The sequence below is a fragment of the Molothrus ater genome, chromosome 20 (genome assembly GCF_012460135.2).
Source record: "Molothrus ater isolate BHLD 08-10-18 breed brown headed cowbird chromosome 20, BPBGC_Mater_1.1, whole genome shotgun sequence".
In the NCBI taxonomy this organism is placed as follows: domain Eukaryota; kingdom Metazoa; phylum Chordata; class Aves; order Passeriformes; family Icteridae; genus Molothrus; species Molothrus ater.
The window spans coordinates 9,447,552-9,466,945 of record NC_050497.2 but is presented as its reverse complement, the minus strand read 5'-3'; the positions used below and the strand labels follow the sequence as shown (position 1 = coordinate 9,466,945).

Genomic DNA, 19,394 nt, shown 5'->3' with positions numbered 1-19,394 from the left:
GGTGAGCCCAAGCATCCCCCAGCCCGTGAGGGACCTGGCAGAGCAGGAGAAGCCCCTGGAGCCATCCCTGCCTGGGTTTGAAGCCGTTCCTCCTCCTTTGAGTAATTGTTCAATTACTGCGGGGGCAGCTCTGCGCTGCCTGTGCTGCCTTTGGCAGGCGCCCAGGCTGTCTGTGTGCACACAGCTGCTCAGCAATTCCCATTCCTGTCCCCAAACCCTGCTCTGGGAGCTCTCCTGGGCAGGGCTGGAGCTGTCCCATCCTCTGCTCACTGGGGATGGATGGAGGATGGCAAACACAGGGCACACGGCTCGCCCGTGGCACCCGTCTGGTGAAGGCCCTGTGTCCAAACACCATCACAAAAATGGTGGGGGAAAGGGAAAGACATCCCAAAGGGAAGCAGGAGGGCTGGATCTGCCTGGGAATTTCATCAGCAGGTACCTGAGCCCCGGCCTGGCAGGTTCTGTGGTTCATTTGGGAAGGATTTTGGCTCTGCTCAGGTTCCAGCTGGCACCGGCTGCTCCCGGCGCTGAGCGAGGGCTGGAGGCAGCCTGGCCATGGCACGGTGCCCTCAGAGCATCCTGCACAGCCTCCTGGGGCTGCTGGGAGAGGAAATGCTGCAGACCTGCCCTGCCAGCCCTGCTCCTCTCCTTCCTCTGAGCTGTGTCTGGTACCCACAGCCCGTCCCCAGGGAGCCCAGCTGGGCCAGCAGCACATTTCTGTAATTCCAGCGTGGTGCAGCCACATTTTCTGTGGGTTTGATCTGTGTGGGTTTGCACGGACGGTGCAGAGCTGCCAGCTGAGCTCAGCTGGACTGGAGGGGCGAGGTGGGGTCTCACTTTCACTGCCTTGGCAGAGGTGGCTGCTGGCACCCATCAGATTGGAGATTTCTGGGGTTTTGCTGGTTTGGTAGGTACTTCCCCCCAGAAAAAATTCAGAAGTCTTGTTTGCATCCTGCTACATGGTGGGAGAAATTCCTTGAGAAGCTTCCTGGGACAAGAAATCCCTGTATGGGTTCGTATTTTTTGCGTTTTCCTCCTTTTTATGAGAACTGCCCCAGCTCTGGGGAAATGGAAAGGCTGGAGCAGGGGCTGTGCCCCTCTGTGCCTATTTTAATGCTGGTGGGCTGTGATGTGCTCCTCCTGCCCTTTCATCCTGCACTTTTCTGAACAAACTATTGTGTCTTTTTTTGGGAACTCATCATCTTACAACAAATTGCCTCTACTCTTAGATTAATAAAGTACAATAAATAACCGAGCGAAGAAAACGAAGTCGCTCAGGCATTATGAAGTGCATAATAGCAGTAATTACACTTCCAAGCAGAGGGCTGGAACTAAACTTGTACCAGCATCGTTGTTTGCATGGCCTGGGGGGGGTTCAGTGGGGGCAAGCTGGGGGAACTGTGGAGCTGGGGACCCTTGGAGTGGTCTGGGATGAGCTGGCACCAGGATGGGGAGGATGCTCCAGGTGGGAAGGATGCCCAGCCATGGCAGCAGGGAGGGGACACTTCGAGCACCCCATCCTGGCTGAGCTGCTGTGAAGGCAGAGCTGTCACGGTGTGTTTTGGGGTGGTGATGATGCAGTCAGAGTTTTGCTTGATTCTTACTCCCAGTTAACTTCCTGACAATGAAATTAAAGGGTATGTTTTACACGATATCATCTCCTTCCCTCAGCTGGAAATGGAGTAGGAGCTTTGATACTTTGGGATGGTGTTGCTGCCTGGGAAGTGCCATCCCTCATTCAGCTGTGGGGTGTTGGATTCACCTGCAGAGTGGGGCCCCCACAAAGATCTGGGGCTCTGCCTCGGCAGGTTGCCTGCACAGGAACATGTTCACTCCACATTCTTTTATTTCCTCATCTCTCTGCAGTGTTAAACACCCTGTTCCCCCCAGTCAAGACATGGCTTTTTGTTGCTTTGTTGTTTTCCAAGTGTTCCTTCCTCCTGCAGCCATGGGATGGATGAATACGGGGGCCACTTTATCACAGAGAGTTAGATCTGATCATTTAGTCCTTTTATCCACCAGCAATTACAGTCATTGTCTCGAGGTGGGCCACAGCTCTACAGATCAGTGAACCATCTGTCTGATGGCAGAGATTTATTCAGCTGTTTGTTGCTTTGATCCCAGACAAGTGTCTGGCAGAGGAATCGTGCTCCCTGCAGTCTGCAGCTCCTCAAGGCTCTCAGTCCTCAGGGGCTCTGATGAATGGGGTGCTCAGCGCTGCTGCCGGAGCTGAAAGCCAGCTCCCAGCACTTCCTGGCCATTTTTAATAAGGAGAAGGAGCAATTATCTCGTGTGCAGCATTGTGAGCAGTTGTGACAGCTGATTTATGCCCTGGCACAGAAAAAAATGATTTGCGGCGTCTGGCTCTGGAAAGGATTAATTTCAGGAGGTGTAAAGGCTGGGCTCTGAGGCTCTGCATTGAGGCTGTTTGCTCCTCAAGCATCGTGCTTGTAAACTCTCCTGCTCTCTCCTGCAGCGGGGCCTGGGGCTGTCCCTTCTCCTGGTGACACCAACCAGGTGTGGTGCAGAGCCCCTCTGGCCCCCTCCCCTCCCCTTAGCCCAGCTGGGGTGGAGCCCGGGATGGAGATCTTGTGAAACCCCTTCCCCATTTGCTGCCTGATCAGCCGGGCATGGATGTTTGGTAAATATTCATCCCTCCAGCCCCAATAAATCAGGATCTGGTCGGATCTGGCACCTGCGGGATGGGGTGGGATGGCAGCGATTGTCACCAGGACTTTGCTGCCCTCGATCTCTGCCTGGGCTGGGGAACACACCTGACTGATGAGGGCTCGGTGACCTCTTGCCAGCATTTAGAAAAGGAGCAATGACAGGAGCGCTTCCTTAGCCTTGCTGAAAGCAGCCAGCGGGGGAATCCACGGCTCTGAACTCCTCTGTGGCCAGCCAGGGAGGAGCAGGGTTTGCCGTGCTCGGTGTAAAGCCGGGACAGGAGGAGCCGCTGGCGTTTCCCCGGCTCTCGGCAGGAGCAGCGCCAATCCAGGGAGATGGATTTGGCTTTGCAAAGGGCTGCGGGCCATGAGAGAGAGCCAGGAGGGGCGGGTGAGCTGAGCTGGGACTGCTTTACCCGCACAGCCTCCTTTACCTGCAGCATCCCAGAGCCTGCAGGGGCTCCCATGCAGCATCCCAGAGCCTGCAGGGGCCCCCATGCAGCATCCCAGAGCCTGCAGGGGCCCCCATGCAGCATCCCAGAGCCTGCAGGGGCCCCCATGCAGCATCCCAGAGCCTGCAGGGGCCCCCATGCAGCATCCCAGAGCCTGCAGGAGCCCCCATACAGCATCCCAGAGCCTGCAGGAGCCCCCATGCAGCATCCCAGAGCCTGCAGGAGCCCCCATGCAGCATCCCAGAGCCTGCAGGAGCCCCCATGCAGCCCCGGGGAGGTTTTGTCCCATCCCTGGGATGTGGGGCTGGCCGAGGGGAGGCAGGAGAAGCCAGGGGAGGCGGGATGGGAATTTCCAGCCCCACCTGCTGCTCCTCCCTGCCGGATGCTGTCAGTGCCCTGGCAGGTGACGCTCTGCCCTGCCTGGAGCCACCACCAGTGGCCCTGGGTGGCAGGCAGGTGTTTGGAGCTCGTTGTCAGCTCCTGGGTTTTTCTGGAATGACCAAGAATGGTATCTTAGCAACAAAGGGAAATTTTCTCCGTTTACAGCGGAATTGGGTTTTTTTTACAGCTTCCATGCTGATTGTTTCTCCTCCCCAGGCAGAGCAGGGCACGGACACAGCCAGGACATACTGGGGACACTGGGGACATTGTCTGTGCCAGCTCCTGCTCTGCTGGAGCAGATAAATGGGGAGAGGCAGCTCCAGGGCTGCTGCTCTTCGGGAGGTTTTGGCCGCTCTGAAGTTGTGTGAAGGGGGAGGTTTGTGTCTCTGCTCTCTGGCTGTGTGTGAGCCGCAGCCAAGCCCTGGTCCCCAGCAGAGCCGGCCCTGGGGGGGTCACATCGGCTGCTCTGGGGGTCCCTGGGGCTCCTGGCTGGTGATGCTGCTGGTTGGGGACTGTGGGGACAGCCGGGAGCCCACCCGAGCCGGGGTCACTGTGGGATGTCAGCGGGGTCACCCAGCGGGGATGGGGGCACAGGGGGGCTCCCAGGGGCTCTTGGGGGGCTCCTGGGGGTCCTGCCCGGCCACCCGGCCACCCCACTGACGGCCCCGCTGGGGACTCTCCCCGCAGGGTGCAGGTCGAGTTCTACGTGAATGAAAACACCTTCAAGGAGCGGCTGAAGCTCTTTTTCATCAAAAACCAGCGATCGAGTGAGTGCTGCGGGCACGGGGTGCGAGAGCCGAGCCCTGCCCGGGCCGGGAGAGCCGCGCTCCGTCCTGCGGGATGAGAAGCCATTGCCATCTGCTGGTGGCCCTGTCCCTGTGTGTCCCCAGCCCTGGGCTGCCTCCTGCCCCTTTGCTGGCTGTTGTCAGCTTGGTTTGGGGGTGCTTTCCGTGGGGAGGAGAGGTTCCCTCCCGCTGTGAGCGTGTTCCCAGGGGCCCGAGGATGGGGGAAGAGACGAGGATCTGACTCCATGTTTCAGAAGGCTTGATTTATCATTTTATTATATATATTATATTATTTTATGATACATATTATTTATTATTTTATGATATATATTATATTTAGTATATAATACATATATTATATTATATTATATTATATTATATTATATTATATTATATTATATTATATTATATTATATTATATTATATTATATTATATTATATTATATTATATTATATTATATTATATTATATTATATTATATTAAAGGATTTCATCAGAAGGCTTAGCTAAGAATAGAAAAAGAAAGAACGAATTACAAAGGCTTGTGTCTTGGACAGAGAGTCTGAGCCAGCTGACTGTGATTGGCCATTAATTAGAAACAACTGCATGAGACCAATCACAGATTTATTTGTTGCATTCCACAGCAGCAAATAACCATTGTTTACATTTTGTTTTTGAGGGCTCTCAGCTTCTCAGGAGGAAAAATCTTAAGGAAAGGATTTTTCATAAAACATGTCTGTGGCATCCCACCACCTCTGCTCCATGGGGACAGCCACAGTGTGACAAAGAGCTGGCTGGGAGCAGGGGGGTGTCAGGGAGCCAGCGTCCCCATCAGGGACCAATGTCCCCATCAGGGAGCTTGGCTGTGCCTCCCTGAGGCTCTGGGGACAGCCAGGGCAGGCTGTGAGTTACCTTCTCCTGCTCCAGCCATGGGGATTAGTCTCCACTTGACTAATGGTGTTTTTATTTTCTTCCTCCGAGATGTCATTAGCTGTCTGGAGGGGGCCTGCTTGTTCATTTATAAATTTGCCTTTTCTTCTCCCGCCTGCATCCTGTTGTCTTGCTAAAAAGCCGGAGTGCAGCACACCAGGGTGCCTATGGGGAAGTTTTTAATGAAAATGTGATGTATTTATCACTTGTAATCTGAGTAATAACCCCATGAACTGGCTGGGGAGGCAGAGTGGATGAAGCAGCAGCTTTTCCTCACCATCCCTGCTCCTGCAAGGTGATGTGGTCAGTGCTGCTCTGCTGCTTTTAGGTGGATGCCTGCTAATGAGGGGGATACACTCCAGCAGCTCCTCGTGTCTCTCTCACATTTTTGGGGTCAGCAGGGAGCTGGCTCATGGTTATTTATCTCTGTGTTGCCTCCTGTGTCCGTGGCACTGGGCAGGGCACGTGGAGCTGGGCAAAGCCTGGGCAGCGCTGCTGCAGCTCCCTGGGGGATCAGGGGGCTCCTGTGCTGTGGGGCTGGGCTGTGGGGCTGCTGGGCTGTTTGGGGGTCTGTGGGGATGCCCAGGAGTGCTGCCCCATCCCTGCTGCCCTCCCACAGGCCTGAGGATCCGGCTCTTCAACTTCTCCCTGAAGCTGCTGACGTGCCTGCTGTACATCGTGCGTGTGCTGCTGGACAACCCCGAGGAGGGCATCGGCTGGTGAGAGCGGAGAGAGAGAGAGAGAGAGAGAGAGAGCCCTGGCACTGCCCCAGCCCCAGCTGCCCCCAGGCTCCCTGGGGCTGTGCCACGGCTCAGGATGGGTTTTTCACCCCCCACAGCTGTCGATGGCAGGGGGCTATTTACAGATCTATTAACAGACCACGAACAGGACAGGACGGGGCTGCTGGGCAACAGTGCCTTGAGCTGTTTTATCTTTCAGCATCACTCTCTGATTATGACAATGGGAAGATGCCAGCAGCTCACATCCCAGGCAGCAGACACAGAACTTAATGTTACAACTCACTTTGTAAGCTTCTTGGCCAATAACACAAAGCAAAAGCATGTTGATAGTAGCAATATGCTTTTTGCTTTGTGTGATTGGTAAAGAAAAGCAACAAGTCTTTTTATCAGAGTCTAACTGTACAGTACTAACAGATTTTTCTCAAATTTTTTCTTGTTTCTCTAGGAGCTTTTCAAATTTATCTGTACGTTGTGTCAGATGATTTTTTAATGTTTTTCTTAAGGCATTGACTTGTATGTTAGTAAAATGTTGTGGAGAAGTGAGCTTACTGCAAGCTGTTAGCATCTGTGTAACAGTTGGAGGCTGATCAGGCAAAGTTAAAATAATTTTTCTACTGACCTATCTCATGGCTGCTGCTTAGCTCTAATCACAGTTCTGCTGTCTCTGAGGCCTGCAAAAACCCTCTAGTTTTGTAGATTCCCACACACAGCTGTTTGAATTGGGGCTTTAACAAAACTTCCCAGGCTGGAGGCCCCTGCTCACACCCCGTGGATGGGTGTGGGGACATCTATTGAGCAGAGCATGGTGGAAAAATTCAGGTCATGTTCATTCCAAGTTCTGTCTGACTCCGTCAGGGGCTCAGCGTGGCCTTCAGGCACAGGGAGAGCTCAGCCACTCCAGGGCATCACCATGCAAATATTTTCTGAGGGCTGACACCCTTGAGGACATTAACACCAAATCCCATTTAAGCACTTGAGAGGGAAATACGGTGTGCTGTGTGGATCCTTGAGGTGATGAATGATTCCACACATCAGCTTTGTGCTGGCTTTCAGTATAAGCCTATTTTTAATGTGTCCTTGCTTCGTTTAGCTCATGTACAATGTGATTTTTTTCCCCCCAAGAGCTTGGATAATTGGCGATTTGATTTTCTCCTTGAAAAGGCTGCAGACTACCAAGCACATCTGCACGTTCTGGAAGTGCTTCCAAACCTGTGGGAGCGAAGCAGGACACGGATGCTCATCCTTGAGAGCTTCAGCACAGCTGCAGCTCAGGGAATCCCATTTTCCTGAGGGAGTGTGGCAGCAGCAAGGCTGGCCAGAGGGAGCAGATCCCTCCCAGCAGGGCAGGCAGAGCTCAGCTCGGGGCTGCTGCCTGCCAGGGTGCTGGGGGCACAGCCAGCCTCGTCCCAGAAGCTGCAGCTCAGCAAATTGTGCTGATTGTAACGTGGTAATTCCCAGTTCCCAGCTCCCTGCAGCACCAGGGAGAATCAGCGTTCCTCAGCATCTCTGGTAGGGCTGAAGCACCTGAGGGGTTTTGTCCTCCAGTAATGAGATGTTCAAGGCTGCCTGGGGGAGACTTTTCCTGTGCAAAGCCCTGGCTGTAGGAATCAGGGTGTCTGGATCCATGAAATGCTGCCAGGGGGTCAATCCCAGCATCCCTGTTCCCCCCTGACTGCTTTTCCCTGCTCTTTCTCCCCAGCTGGGAATGTGAGAAGCAGAATTACACAGCCTTCAACCAGTCCACCAACATCAACTGGTGAGTGGGAGCTGCTCAGGGCCCTGGGTCAGCTCTGCCGGGCTGGGGGAGCAGAGCGATGGTGGTGGCTCTGCTGGCAGCTGCCTGAGGCTGTTTCTTGGTCCAGGGATGTGGAGCAGCATCCCAGAACCAAATCCATTGGGTGCACCCTTGGGAATGGCTGAATTCCAGTGCAGGGGCTGCTTGAGCAAACCGCAGGAGGGAGCAGCAGCTCCTGAGTCAGGGATGGCCTCGGGTTTGCATTGGGGGTGGTGAAAACCCTGACAGCTGAGCTCAGATCCCCTCTGGGTTTCTTTGCAGGTCCCACATCTTTTGGGTGGACAGGAAAACCCCTCTGTGGGCCGTGCAGGTGAGCAGCCCTTGCTGGGTGTGCAGGAGCCCAGAGGGGCTGGGCTGGGGGCTCTGCCCCACCCGTGGCTCCCCCAGGGGCAGGGGGGGCTCGGGGGGCTCCCATCACCTGGACAGAGCCCTGGAGCCCCCCGTGTGTGTCCCTGCAGGTCAGCATCGCCCTCATCAGCTTCCTGGAGACCATGCTGCTCACCTATCTCAGCTACAAGGTGAGAGCCCGGGCCGGGAGGGCTCAGCCTCCTCTGCAGGAATGGATTTCTCTGGCTGGAGCCCGCTCGTCCCGGCAGGATGCGTTTGTCTGCTGCCTCTGGATGTTTTCCTTTCTCATTCCCCCTCGGGCTGCTGGGTGTGCAGAGCAGAATCTCTTCTTTTCGTGCTTCCTCAGAGATTCGGGGCTGTTCAGTGCAGGCTGGCTGTTCCTAGTGTCAGGCTGGCACATCCCAGGTTTCCCGAGCTCGGCAGGGTCGCTCCTCTCCTGCCTCTGGAGCGAGTGGCACCGCTCCAAGGAGAGGCACAAGCTGACTCCTTCGGACCAAAGCCGCCTAAAATGGCCAGAAAAAGTGACCGGGACAAATGGCATCTTCTCAGGGACCAGGGGAGGGCTGGCAGCAGGGGCTCAGACCCTGTGTCACCCCCTGCAGCTGTCACTGTCACTGTCACTCTCCATCCCTGCAGGAAGTGTTGCTGTCCCCCAGCTCTGGGTGGCGGCAGTGACAGACAGACAGACAGACAGATCTAGTGGCTGTGGAGAGGACTGAGGAGTTTGGGAATATTTCCTGCTCCCAGCGTGCCTGCCACCACCACTGCACCTCTCCTGTGCCGTATTTCCCTCACCCAGCAGGCTCCGTGGCAGGGTGGGAATCACTTCAATTGTCCTCTGGGAAGTTTTTAAGGTTATCTCATTTTTTCTTTGGTTTGAATTCCTCAGGGGAACATCTGGGAGCAGATTTTTCGCATTTCCTTCATCCTGGAGATGATCAACACGGTGCCGTTCATCATCACGGTGAGTGTGTCCTGGTGACATTTAAAGCAGCTCTAAGTGTAGTAATTGCTGTATTTTGGTGATAAAATGAAGACAAATGGGTGTCTGGCCAAGTGGAATTTTAAGGCTGGCAGGAAATTTTCCCTTCAATATTTGACAATTTAATGATTTTCTCTGGAGTGTTATCCCAAACCCCATCCTCCCTTTCCAGCTGCTCTGCTGCAGCCAGGGAAGCAGGGCCCTGTTTGGTGGCAGCTTCTGCTCAGCTTGGGGTTGAATCCTTCCTCAGAGGGAGGATTGGCTGCTTATGGCTCCATTTTTTAAAAGAACGTGGATTTCTCTGCTAATAACCCTTGCTTTTGTAGATATTCTGGCCTCCTTTGCGGAATTTGTTCATTCCTGTGTTTCTGAACTGCTGGCTGGCCAAGTACGCCCTGGAGAACATGATTGTGAGTGGTCCCTTTTGTCCAGCTCCTCAGGGTTGTGGAGGGCAGCAGGACTGGGAGGGGACCCTTGGCTGCCCCCAGCTTTGGGGCAGGATTTGGAGCTTGGTGTGTGCAGGATGGGGAATGCCAGGCTGGGAATGCCAGGCTGGGAATGCCAGGCTGTGACCAGGAATCCCTCAGAGTCCAAACCACAGTGACAGGGGTGGTTGGGGTGAGGTGTTCCAGCCATCCCCTGCTCCCACTGGAGCTCTCAGATCCCAGACCTGCCAGTGGGAATGCACACCCCTTCCCAAGGGCTAAATCCAGGCTTGCCCTTCACTGGGGAGGGCACTGCTGGAGCCAGCAAGGCAGCAGTTGGTCCCCCCAGGCTGGGTGAGTTGGTGGGAGCCCTCCCCTCTCTCCCCAGAACGATCTGCACCGGGCCATCCAAAGGACGCAGTCAGCAATGTTCAACCAGGTGCTCATCCTCATCTGCACCCTCCTGTGTCTCGTTTTCACGGGGTGAGTGCTGCTCTCCAGTTCTCTAAACCCCCCTCCTGATCCTGGGAATCCAGCTGTGCCCATGCCCCCTCGGAATCCAGCTGTGCCCACACCCCCCAGAATCCAGCTGTTCCCACCCTTGGAATCCAGCTGTGCCCATCTGGGGCAGCTGGCAGAGCTGGGCTCTTGCAGGGCTCACACCTTCCCCTGCTTTGCTCCATCCCCAGCACTCTGAGGGGCTTTCTAAGCCAAACTCCTGATCCTGCCTTGTTCTAGGGTTTGATCGGGGAGTTTTTAGTGAGGGTGCAGCCAGAGGCAGCTGGGGGATGTGGACACGAGGGCAGGGGCAGCAGCAGCTTCCCCCAGGGCCAGGTGAGGGATGGCTCATGCACAGGGATGGTTCATTCACCAGAGCCCATCTCACTCCCAGGCTCCAGCCGAGCTCTTCCTCCCCCACACCTCACAGCTCCTCAGGTCATTTGTGTAATCGGCCGCTGGGGCTCCTGCTAATTAACTGGGCCCTTTCCCTGCCATTGCCAGCATCAAGGGTGTTCCTGTGGGCAGGGGAGCAGAGCTCATCGCTGGCTATTTAGCTCTGAATTAGGCTTTGAATTCTCCTCTGGTTCCCTTGCTCTGGGTTTGAGGCATATTAAACCATTTAGTTGCTGAATGGAGGGGAAATGAGGCTTTTAGGCTCATGAGTTTTTGGCAATAAAGACGATGCTCTGATGTGGGTGACTAATGCTATTTCAGAGCTCAGTGGTGCTCCCAGCCCTGCTGCTGGATGAGTTTGGGGGAGGAGGGAAGGTACATTTTGGGCCCAGCAAGGTTTGGGTGACTCTTGTGTGAGCAGGATGGCTTTGAGCTGCAGGTGTGTGGGGCTCTCCCTGCCGTGACGGGGCTTTTCCCTTCCAGGACCTGCGGCATCCAGCACTTAGAAAGAGCAGGTGAGAAGCTCTCCCTCTTCAAGTCCTTCTATTTCTGCATCGTCACCTTTTCCACCGTGGGCTACGGAGACGTGACACCAAAGATTTGGCCTTCCCAGCTGCTGGTGGTGATCATGATCTGCGTGGCCCTGGTGGTGCTGCCTCTCCAGGTGAGACCTGCACAGCCTGAGGGCGGGGAGGGGCTGCCAGCCCTGCCCTGGGGACATCAGCTCCGTGCCCCCTGCAGTTCGAGGAGCTGGTGTACCTGTGGATGGAGCGGCAGAAGTCGGGGGGCAACTACAGCCGGCACCGCGCGCAGACCGAGAAGCACGTGGTGCTGTGCGTCAGCTCCCTCAAGATCGACCTCCTCATGGACTTCCTCAACGAGTTCTACGCCCACCCTCGCCTGCAGGTGAGCCCCAGGATGGGCTCACACTGCCCCTGTAGGATACTCTCGGGGTCTTTGCTGGTCAGAGTGACCTGAGATGCGTTAGAAAGTCTCTTTTCCCAGAAGGAGTCGGAGCTCTTCAGTTCTCGGTCTCAAGGTTGTTTGTTGTATCTTATCTATAAAATTCTTTCTCCTGGCCTGCCAATGTCCTCTCAGCAGGACAGTTCCAGGCATTCTGCTCACCCCTGGGGCGGTATTATCTTTTTATACTAAAAACTCTGTGTACAATATTTGCAATTACTTTGCAACCTATCACCTATGTTAGACAGTGAGCTTCTACTCTAAACCAATCCCAAAGTGCCACCATCACAGCAGAAGATGGAGGCCAAGAAGAAGAAGGAGAAAGGCTGGACATGTCCAGATTCCTTGTCCCCTGAGCCCCCTTTCTAAAACCTCTGTTTTTGTAAAGTGTTTTGCCAGGAGCAAGAGCACCCAGCACTTGGCTTGGTTTTTCTTGGTTTGTTATTTTGCCTTTTATCAAACCTTTTTGTTTCTAACGCTGCAACAGAAGCCATCCTGCTGATTTTTATGCTTCCAAAGGTAGCTGAGCTATCCTGAGTGTGTTGCAGACCTCCGAGAGCTGATTAGACCTGGCTGGAGGAGGTTCCTATGGCAGTGGCCTCTCTCCTGCAGGATTACTACGTGGTGATCCTGTGCCCCACCGAGATGGACATCCAGGTGCGGCGCGTGCTGCAGATCCCCCTGTGGTCCCAGAGGGTCATCTACCTCCAGGGCTCTGCCCTCAAGGACCAGGACCTGATGAGAGCCAAGTGAGCAGAGGGACACTGTAGCCATGATATTTTCTGAAAAATCCCCTTGCCGGGATCTTTCCTCCTGAGAAGCTGAGAGGCCTCAGGAACAAAATGTAACCAATGGTTATCTGCTGCTGTGGAATGCAACAGGTGCATCTGGGATTGGTCTCATGTGGTTGTTTCTAATTAATGGCCAATCACAGTCAGCTGGCTTGGACTCTCTGAGAGTCACGAGCTTTTGTTGTCATTCCATTCCTTCCTTTCCTTTCAAGCCCACTGAGGAAATCCTTTCTTCTATTCTCTTAGTATAGTTTTAATATAATATATATCATAAAATAATAAATCAGCCTTCTGAAACATGGAGTCAAGATTGCTCATCTCTTCCCATGTCGGGGCTGCCTGTAAACTTCCACAGGACACCCTGCACACTCCAGTGACAGTGTCACCCCAGCCTGTGCTGGGCCTGGGGGCTGGCTGGGTGTGCTGCTGTTCACAGGGGTCCCAGCATGAGGGAAGAGATGAGAATCTTGACTCCATGTTTCAGAAGGCTGATTTATTATTTTATGATATATATTGTATTAAAAGAAAATGATATATTGAAACTATACTAAAAGAATAGAAGAAAGGATTTCATCAGAAGGCTAGCAAAGAAAGGAATGATAATAAAATTTTGTGACTGCTCACACCCTTGACACAAGTGGCTGTCATTGGTCATCAAGTAAAAACAATTTCACATGCTGGGTAAACAATTCTCCAAATCCCATTCCAAAGCAGCAAAACATGGAGAAGCTGAAGCTTCCCAGGAGGATTTTTCATAAAATATGTCTGTGGCAGCAGGGGCCTGGTGGGGTGGGCAGTGCCCAGCCTTGTGGGCCCTGCAGCTCATGGGGTCTCTGCTCTCTCCTGGCAGGATGGACAATGGAGAAGCTTGCTTCATCCTCAGCAGCCGGAACGAGGTGGACAGAACAGCAGCTGTGAGTCCCGCCAGGGGTGGGCACGGGGCATTTCCCAGGCAGAAGGGACTGGGGTGGTGTTGGTGTCACCTGTGCCTGGCAAGGGAGGGTGCTGGGAAGGGGCTGAGTGCCAAGGGGAACCTTGGGGATGCACAGAGGCATGCACAGCACACTGCTGGCTGAGCCCCGTGGGCTCACCTTCCTTCTGCTGGTTTCTCATCAGTGCTGGGTTTCAGGGAGCACCAGGGGCAGCAGGAGCCCTTGCTGTACATCTCCAGGGTGGCTGGGTGCTTTGCAGCCCATCCCAGGTGTAGAAGCCTTGGGGAAAAGAAACCATCAACTAAGAAACTGTCAACCAAGCAGCTCTCATTGCTCTTGTCCCTGTCCAGGATCACCAGACCATCCTGAGGGCCTGGGCTGTCAAAGACTTTGCTCCAAACTGTCCCCTCTACGTTCAGATCTTAAAGCCAGAAAATAAATTCCATGTCAAGTTTGCGGGTGAGTTGGAGCAGCTGCACAGCAGCTCTTGGTCAGCTGGGAGCCCTCCTGGACTGGCAGGAGGAGGAAACACCCAGTGCCCAGCACCACCCCAAAATGACCCCATGCCCAGGCACTGTCCCCCTCCCCTCCCTGATGGTCCCCTCTGCCTTTCAGATCACGTTGTGTGTGAGGAGGAGTGCAAATACGCCATGCTGGCACTCAACTGTGTCTGCCCTGCCACCTCCACCCTCATCACGCTGCTGGTGCACACCTCCCGTGGCCAGTGAGTGCTGTCCCTCGTTGTCCCTCGCTGTCCCCCGCTGTCCCTGCCCATCCCTGCCCTCCCCTACCCTGCCTGGGCCTGGAGGGTGGCAGAACTGAGGCCTCTGAGCTCAGGGGAGAGGGGTCTGGGATGGCTCTGGGGAGCCCAGTGGGCTCTGGGATGGCTCTGGGGAGCCCAGTGGGGTCTGGGATGGCTCTGGGGAGCCCAGTGGGGTCTGGGATGGCTCTGGGGAGCACAGTGGGGTCTGGGATGGCTCTGGGGAGCCCAGTGGGGTCTGGGATGGCTCTGGGGAGCACAGTGGGGTCTGGGGCCCCCCTCCAGGTCAAAAACAAAAGCCCATTTTGTAAGAGGACCACACCAGTGCAGCTGGGCTGGGCAATGCCAACTTTGCAGAGGCTGGAGGTAAAAATATTGTATTGGCACCGTGCTGCTGGCAGGAAGGTGAATTCACAGCAGCCCCAGCCCCTGCAGGGTTTTTTGGTGGGTTTATATCCGGCATGGCTGCAAGGAGCTCTGCCAGCACAGGAGAGCAGTGGCGTGTGCCCTGCACTCCTTGGCCAGTCAGAAATGTCTGAATTTTGGGTAAAGTGCCATCAAATCAGTTATGAAACATCCTTGCCAGATGCCTCTCGCCCCGTGCTCAGGGCTGTTTGCCAACACGGGCTCTGCACCTCCCCCTGCACTCTGCAGGGGCCCTCGTTAAATAAAAAGGCACTTAAAGCCCAAAGTGAGAACGAGCTCAGCCTGGGAGAGCACCAGCAGCCCGCGGCCATGTGTCACTGTCACCTCCCTGCTGTCGGGCTCAGGGGCACCTCCAGAGATTGTTGGTGCTCTGCCCCGGGATCTGGCTGGGGTTTGGGGACCTGTGTCAGAACCAGGGGTCCCATCCCAGCCTTGGGGGTCCCATCACAATTCCAGAGGTCCCATCTCACCCCTGAGGGTCCTATTCCAGCCCCGAGGGTCCTATCCCATCCCTGGGGGTCCCATCCCAGCTCCAGGGCTCCCATCTCGGCCCTGAGGGTCCCATTTCAGCCTTGGGGGTCCCATCCCAGCCCCGGGTATCCCATTCCAGTTCCAGGGAGCCCATCACTAGGGCTCCCATCCCACCCCTGGGAATCCCATCCCAGCCCCGAGGGTCCCATCCCAGCTCAGAGATCCCATCCCACCCCTGGGAATCCCATCCCAGCTCCAGGGGTCTATCACAGCTCCAGAGGTCTCATCCCACCCCTGGGAATCCCATCCCAGCTCAGAGATCCCATCCCACCCCTGGGAATCCCATCCCAGCTCAGAGATCCCATCCCACCCCTGTGGGTCCCATCCCAGCCCCGGGGGTCCCATCCCACCCCTGTGGGTCCCATCCCAGCCCCGGGGGTCCCCACTGACGCCGCTGCTGCCCTTGCAGGGAGGGCCAGGAGTCTCCGGAGCAGTGGCAGCGGATGTATGGGCGCTGCTCGGGCAATGAGGTCTATCACATCCGCATGGGGGACAGCAAGTTCTTCATGGAGTACGAGGGCAAGAGCTTCACCTACGCCGCCTTCCACGCGCACAAGAAGTGAGGGCAGGGGGCTCTGGGCGGGGGGATCTGTCTGTCTGCACGCCTGGGCTCGGGGCAGGGGCTGCTGTGAGGGTCTGTGTGGGGGACAGAGTCCCAGAGGGGATGGATTCTCCCCAGATGGGAATGCCCAGCCCCTGCTCCATCCCCCCAGGTACGGTGTCTGCCTGATCGGCATCCGCAGGGAGGAGAACAAGAGCATCCTGCTGAACCCCGGCCCCAGGCACATCATGGCAGCATCAGACACCTGCTTCTACATCAACATCACCAAGGAGGAGAACTCTGCCTTCATCTTCAAGCAGGAGGAGAAGCAGAAGAAGAAGGGCTTTGCGGGCAGGGGCAGCTACGACGGCCCCTCCCGGCTGCCCTGTGCACAGCATCATCGCCAGCATGGGTGAGTCAGGGGGCTCGGGGGGCAGCAGGGGCCACCACACCCCCCTCCATCACCTCCCCCACCTTTGGGTTTGTTTGGGTTCATTTGGGTTTGTTCCCTCCCCACATTTGGGTTTATTTTTGATTTGCACTCTCCTTGCCACGCTCCCCCCCCTCCCCAAAAACCCCTTTCCACGCTGTCTCCCAGCCATCTCACCAGTAAAACACACATTTCCTTGCACTCTGCCGTGCTCTCAGCAAGCTCAAATATCATTATTAAACCTCGTGATGCCCATTATCATTAAGGGTATTTGCATAAATGCCCCAAGCCTGGATTTAGGCCCCAGTTATTTCCAAGGCTGGAGGAAGAAATGCCGTGGGGCACATCCTAAATCACGTTTATGGTTCCCAAGCTGTCGTTCTCCCTGCAGCCAGCAGTGCATTTGAGCAAGTGAAAAATACCATGAGTCATTACTTCCCTCTTGTATCTGGGGAGAACAAGTTTTGGAGGAGCTGAGCCACACGAGCACATTGTATTTCAAGCAAATAATTTATGTGTTTGTACTCCTGAGCAGCAATTTGCATAGATTATCCCCCAGCAGGCCTCGGAGCGCTTTGCTGAGCGCTGTTTGTCACAGCTTTCCTCTCACAGCTCCACTCAGAGGGACCTTTGGCAGAGGTGATGAGAGGGACAGACAGACGTGACGTGAGTGCCAGCAGGGCAGTGGTGTTTGGCAAGGCCAATGTCTGGGCTCTGCTTCTTGGGACACTCCATCAATGTGTTTGGTTTTTGGAAGCTGCTGGAGGACAGGATGAGCAAGTCTGTCTTGTTGAATATTAGGAAGAATTCCTTCACAGAAAAGGCTGTGCACAGGGCAGTGGTGGAGTCACCATCCCTGGAGGGATTTAATCACCTGTAGATGTGGCATTTGGGAACATGATTTAGTGACAGGTTGAGAGTGCTGGGGGAATGGTTGGATTCAATCTTAGAGGACTTTTCTATCCGTAAGGATTTTGAGATTCTAAGGCCTGGAGCTGCTCAGGAGAGATGTGGGAGGTTGGTGAGGGCATTGCTGCCTGCCTGCCTCTCCCTGGGCTGAAGGGACATCCACAGGGAGGGCAGTGCCAGGGCAGATGTGGTTCCTGACCTGGCTGGTGTCTCCCAGAGCCCGTGAGGAGCTGTAGGCAGGGGTTAGGCTGCAGGACTGTCCTCTCAGAGGCACATCAGCATGGCAAAAACTCCTGCAGAGCCTGGTTTGGCAGTTCAGGGAGCAGCAGGTGGGTGAGTGGTTCAGCTGGCCATGGAGCTGTGAGGGGAATGGAGAGAGACACAGCCCCAGGGACAGCGCTCTACTAGAGTAAGGAAGGCTACTGCAACTAAGATTGGAAGGGCATGGGAGAAGGCTATGATGAGGTTGATTAAGAGAGGGTAGTTAGTCATGGGAGATGGTTTGGGTTAAGCTAGGGAGAGGATTTGAACCTCTGAGTTAAAGGACTTAAGCCTTTTGCATTTTCCAAGCTCTGCCACGCTAGCTGGTCCTTTTCTTGGAGTTCCTTTTCCTGGTTCCTTTTCTGAGCCCTGGGGAGATGCTGCACACAGGTGGAGGCCACCAGTGGGGGCTTCACCTGCGCTCCCCGTGCCCACCAACAGCTGAGCATCATCTGGGCTGTCATCCCCCGTGCAGGGCATGGGGACAGGAGGCTGTTGTGACATTTCCCCCCCCTTAGAGCGTGTTTGCCTGTGCTCCCTCCCCGGTCTGTGTCCAGGTACAGTGGCCATGGACCTGCAGAACACCGAGTGCCGCCCCGCCAACAGCAGCAAGCTGGCCCTGCCCGCCGAGAACGGCTCGGGCACGCGCCGGCCCAGCATCGCCCCGGTGCTGGAGCTGGCTGACACCTCCTCCCTGCTGCCCTGCGACCTCCTCAGTGACCAGTCCGAGGACGAGATGACGCAGTCGGACGAGGAGGGCTCGGCAGTGCTGGAGTGAGTCGCTCTCTCTTCTCTGTCTGGCTCGTTCCAGTGGGACCCAGTGCGATTCAGGTGCCTCTGGCTCATTGTGGCTGTGTGGTCACCAGTTGTTGTGGTGGTGTTGGGGTCCCCAGGGTGATGTGAGAGATGAGAATTGACTCCAAGTTCTCAGAAGGCTGATATATTATATTATATTCATTATATTATATTATATTATATTATATTATATTAATCATATAATATCATATCATACTGTACTATATTATATCATATCATATCAACTACATATATAAATATATACTATATTTATTATATTATATTATACCATATTATATTACATTGCATTACATTATATTATAATTATATTATACCATATTATATTATACCATATTATATAATACTATATCATACCATATAATATTATATCATATTATATTATATTAAATTATATTATAATTATATTAAAATTATATTAAAACTATACTAAAGAATAGAGAAATGTTACATTAGAAAGCTAGAAAGGAATGAATACTAAAAGCTTGTGACTAGCCAGTTCCGACAGAGCTGGACCGGGATTGGTCCTTAAGTTGAAACAATTCACATGCTGGGTAAGCAATTCTCCAAATCACATTCCAGAGGAGCAAAACAAGGAGAAGCTGAGGCTTCTCATCATGCCAGGAGAAGAAATCCTGGTGAAGGGATTTTTCATAAAATATCACAGTGACATGACTGCACCCAGTTTGCTCCAGTTTCAGAGGCTCTGGGACCATGGCACATGACACGTGCTCGGGGTGCCGGGGGTGCTCAGGCTCAGCCCCTCCTGGCTTTTCCATGAGCATTCTGTCCCTGCATCTTTACAACCTCATGGCCCTTTGCATAGCAAAAAATACTCCTAAATATGTAAATTCAGGGAGTTCCCAGCTGCTGCAGTAGAGTTTTGCAGGGCGTTTGCCAGTGTTGCTGTTGAATGTTTTCCCCAGCATCTGAGCACTGGATAAATGGCAAGCTCTCCCTGTCCTCACACAGATTTCTCTCTGCTGCAGGTACGTGAAGGGCTACCCCCCAAACTCGCCCTACATCGGGAGCTCCCCGACCCTGTGCCACCTCCTGCCCGAGAAAGCCCCGTTCTGCTGCCTGAGGCTGGACAAGGTGAGCAGGGGCTGCGGGGGCTGCCTGGGGCTGAGCCCCCAGGACGTGTCCACTGAGTGCTGGGCTGTCCCACCCCGCACAGGGCTGCAAACACAACAGCTTTGAGGACGCCAAGGCCTACGGGTTCAAGAACAAGCTGATCATCGTTTCTGCAGAGACAGCGGGGAACGGCCTCTACAACTTCATCGTCCCGCTGCGCGCCTACTACCGCTCCCGCAAGGAGCTCAACCCATCGTGCTGCTGCTGGACAACAAGCAAGTACTTCTCCAGGGGTGTTCTCCCTCCCACAGAGCCTCCCTGCACTGCCACGGGCAGCTCGTGCTGTGGGGTGGGAATGTGAGGGAGCAGTGGTGCCATTGGGTTCCTGGGCTGGCTGGCGCTGGGGTTTTGTGTCTGTCTCTGCTGCATGGACGTGCTGAACCACCTCGCTCTCTGTGGCTCTCCCCCCAGGCCTGAGCACCACTTTCTGGAGGCCATCTGCTGTTTCCCCATGGTTTACTACATGGAGGGCACCATTGACAAGTAGGTGTTCCCACGGGTGGCT

General features: G+C 54.6%; 1 protein-coding gene across 1 annotated transcript in view; it reads left to right on the top strand.

Moving 5' to 3' along the window:
• Window positions 1–19,394, top strand: part of KCNT1 (potassium sodium-activated channel subfamily T member 1) — a 79,485-nt gene that overhangs the window by 48,588 nt on the left and 11,503 nt on the right. The window contains 22 exon segments of the mRNA XM_036393659.2: window positions 4,187–4,266; window positions 5,834–5,933; window positions 7,654–7,710; window positions 8,011–8,059; window positions 8,208–8,267; window positions 8,987–9,061; window positions 9,406–9,489; window positions 9,893–9,987; window positions 10,882–11,062; window positions 11,140–11,304; window positions 11,974–12,110; window positions 13,003–13,066; window positions 13,435–13,543; window positions 13,700–13,808; window positions 15,211–15,360; window positions 15,515–15,725; window positions 15,727–15,754; window positions 17,500–17,716; window positions 18,745–18,850; window positions 18,933–19,080; window positions 19,083–19,104; window positions 19,301–19,372. Of these exon segments, the coding sequence (XP_036249552.1) occupies window positions 4,187–4,266; window positions 5,834–5,933; window positions 7,654–7,710; window positions 8,011–8,059; window positions 8,208–8,267; window positions 8,987–9,061; window positions 9,406–9,489; window positions 9,893–9,987; window positions 10,882–11,062; window positions 11,140–11,304; window positions 11,974–12,110; window positions 13,003–13,066; window positions 13,435–13,543; window positions 13,700–13,808; window positions 15,211–15,360; window positions 15,515–15,725; window positions 15,727–15,754; window positions 17,500–17,716; window positions 18,745–18,850; window positions 18,933–19,080; window positions 19,083–19,104; window positions 19,301–19,372 (2,319 nt within the window).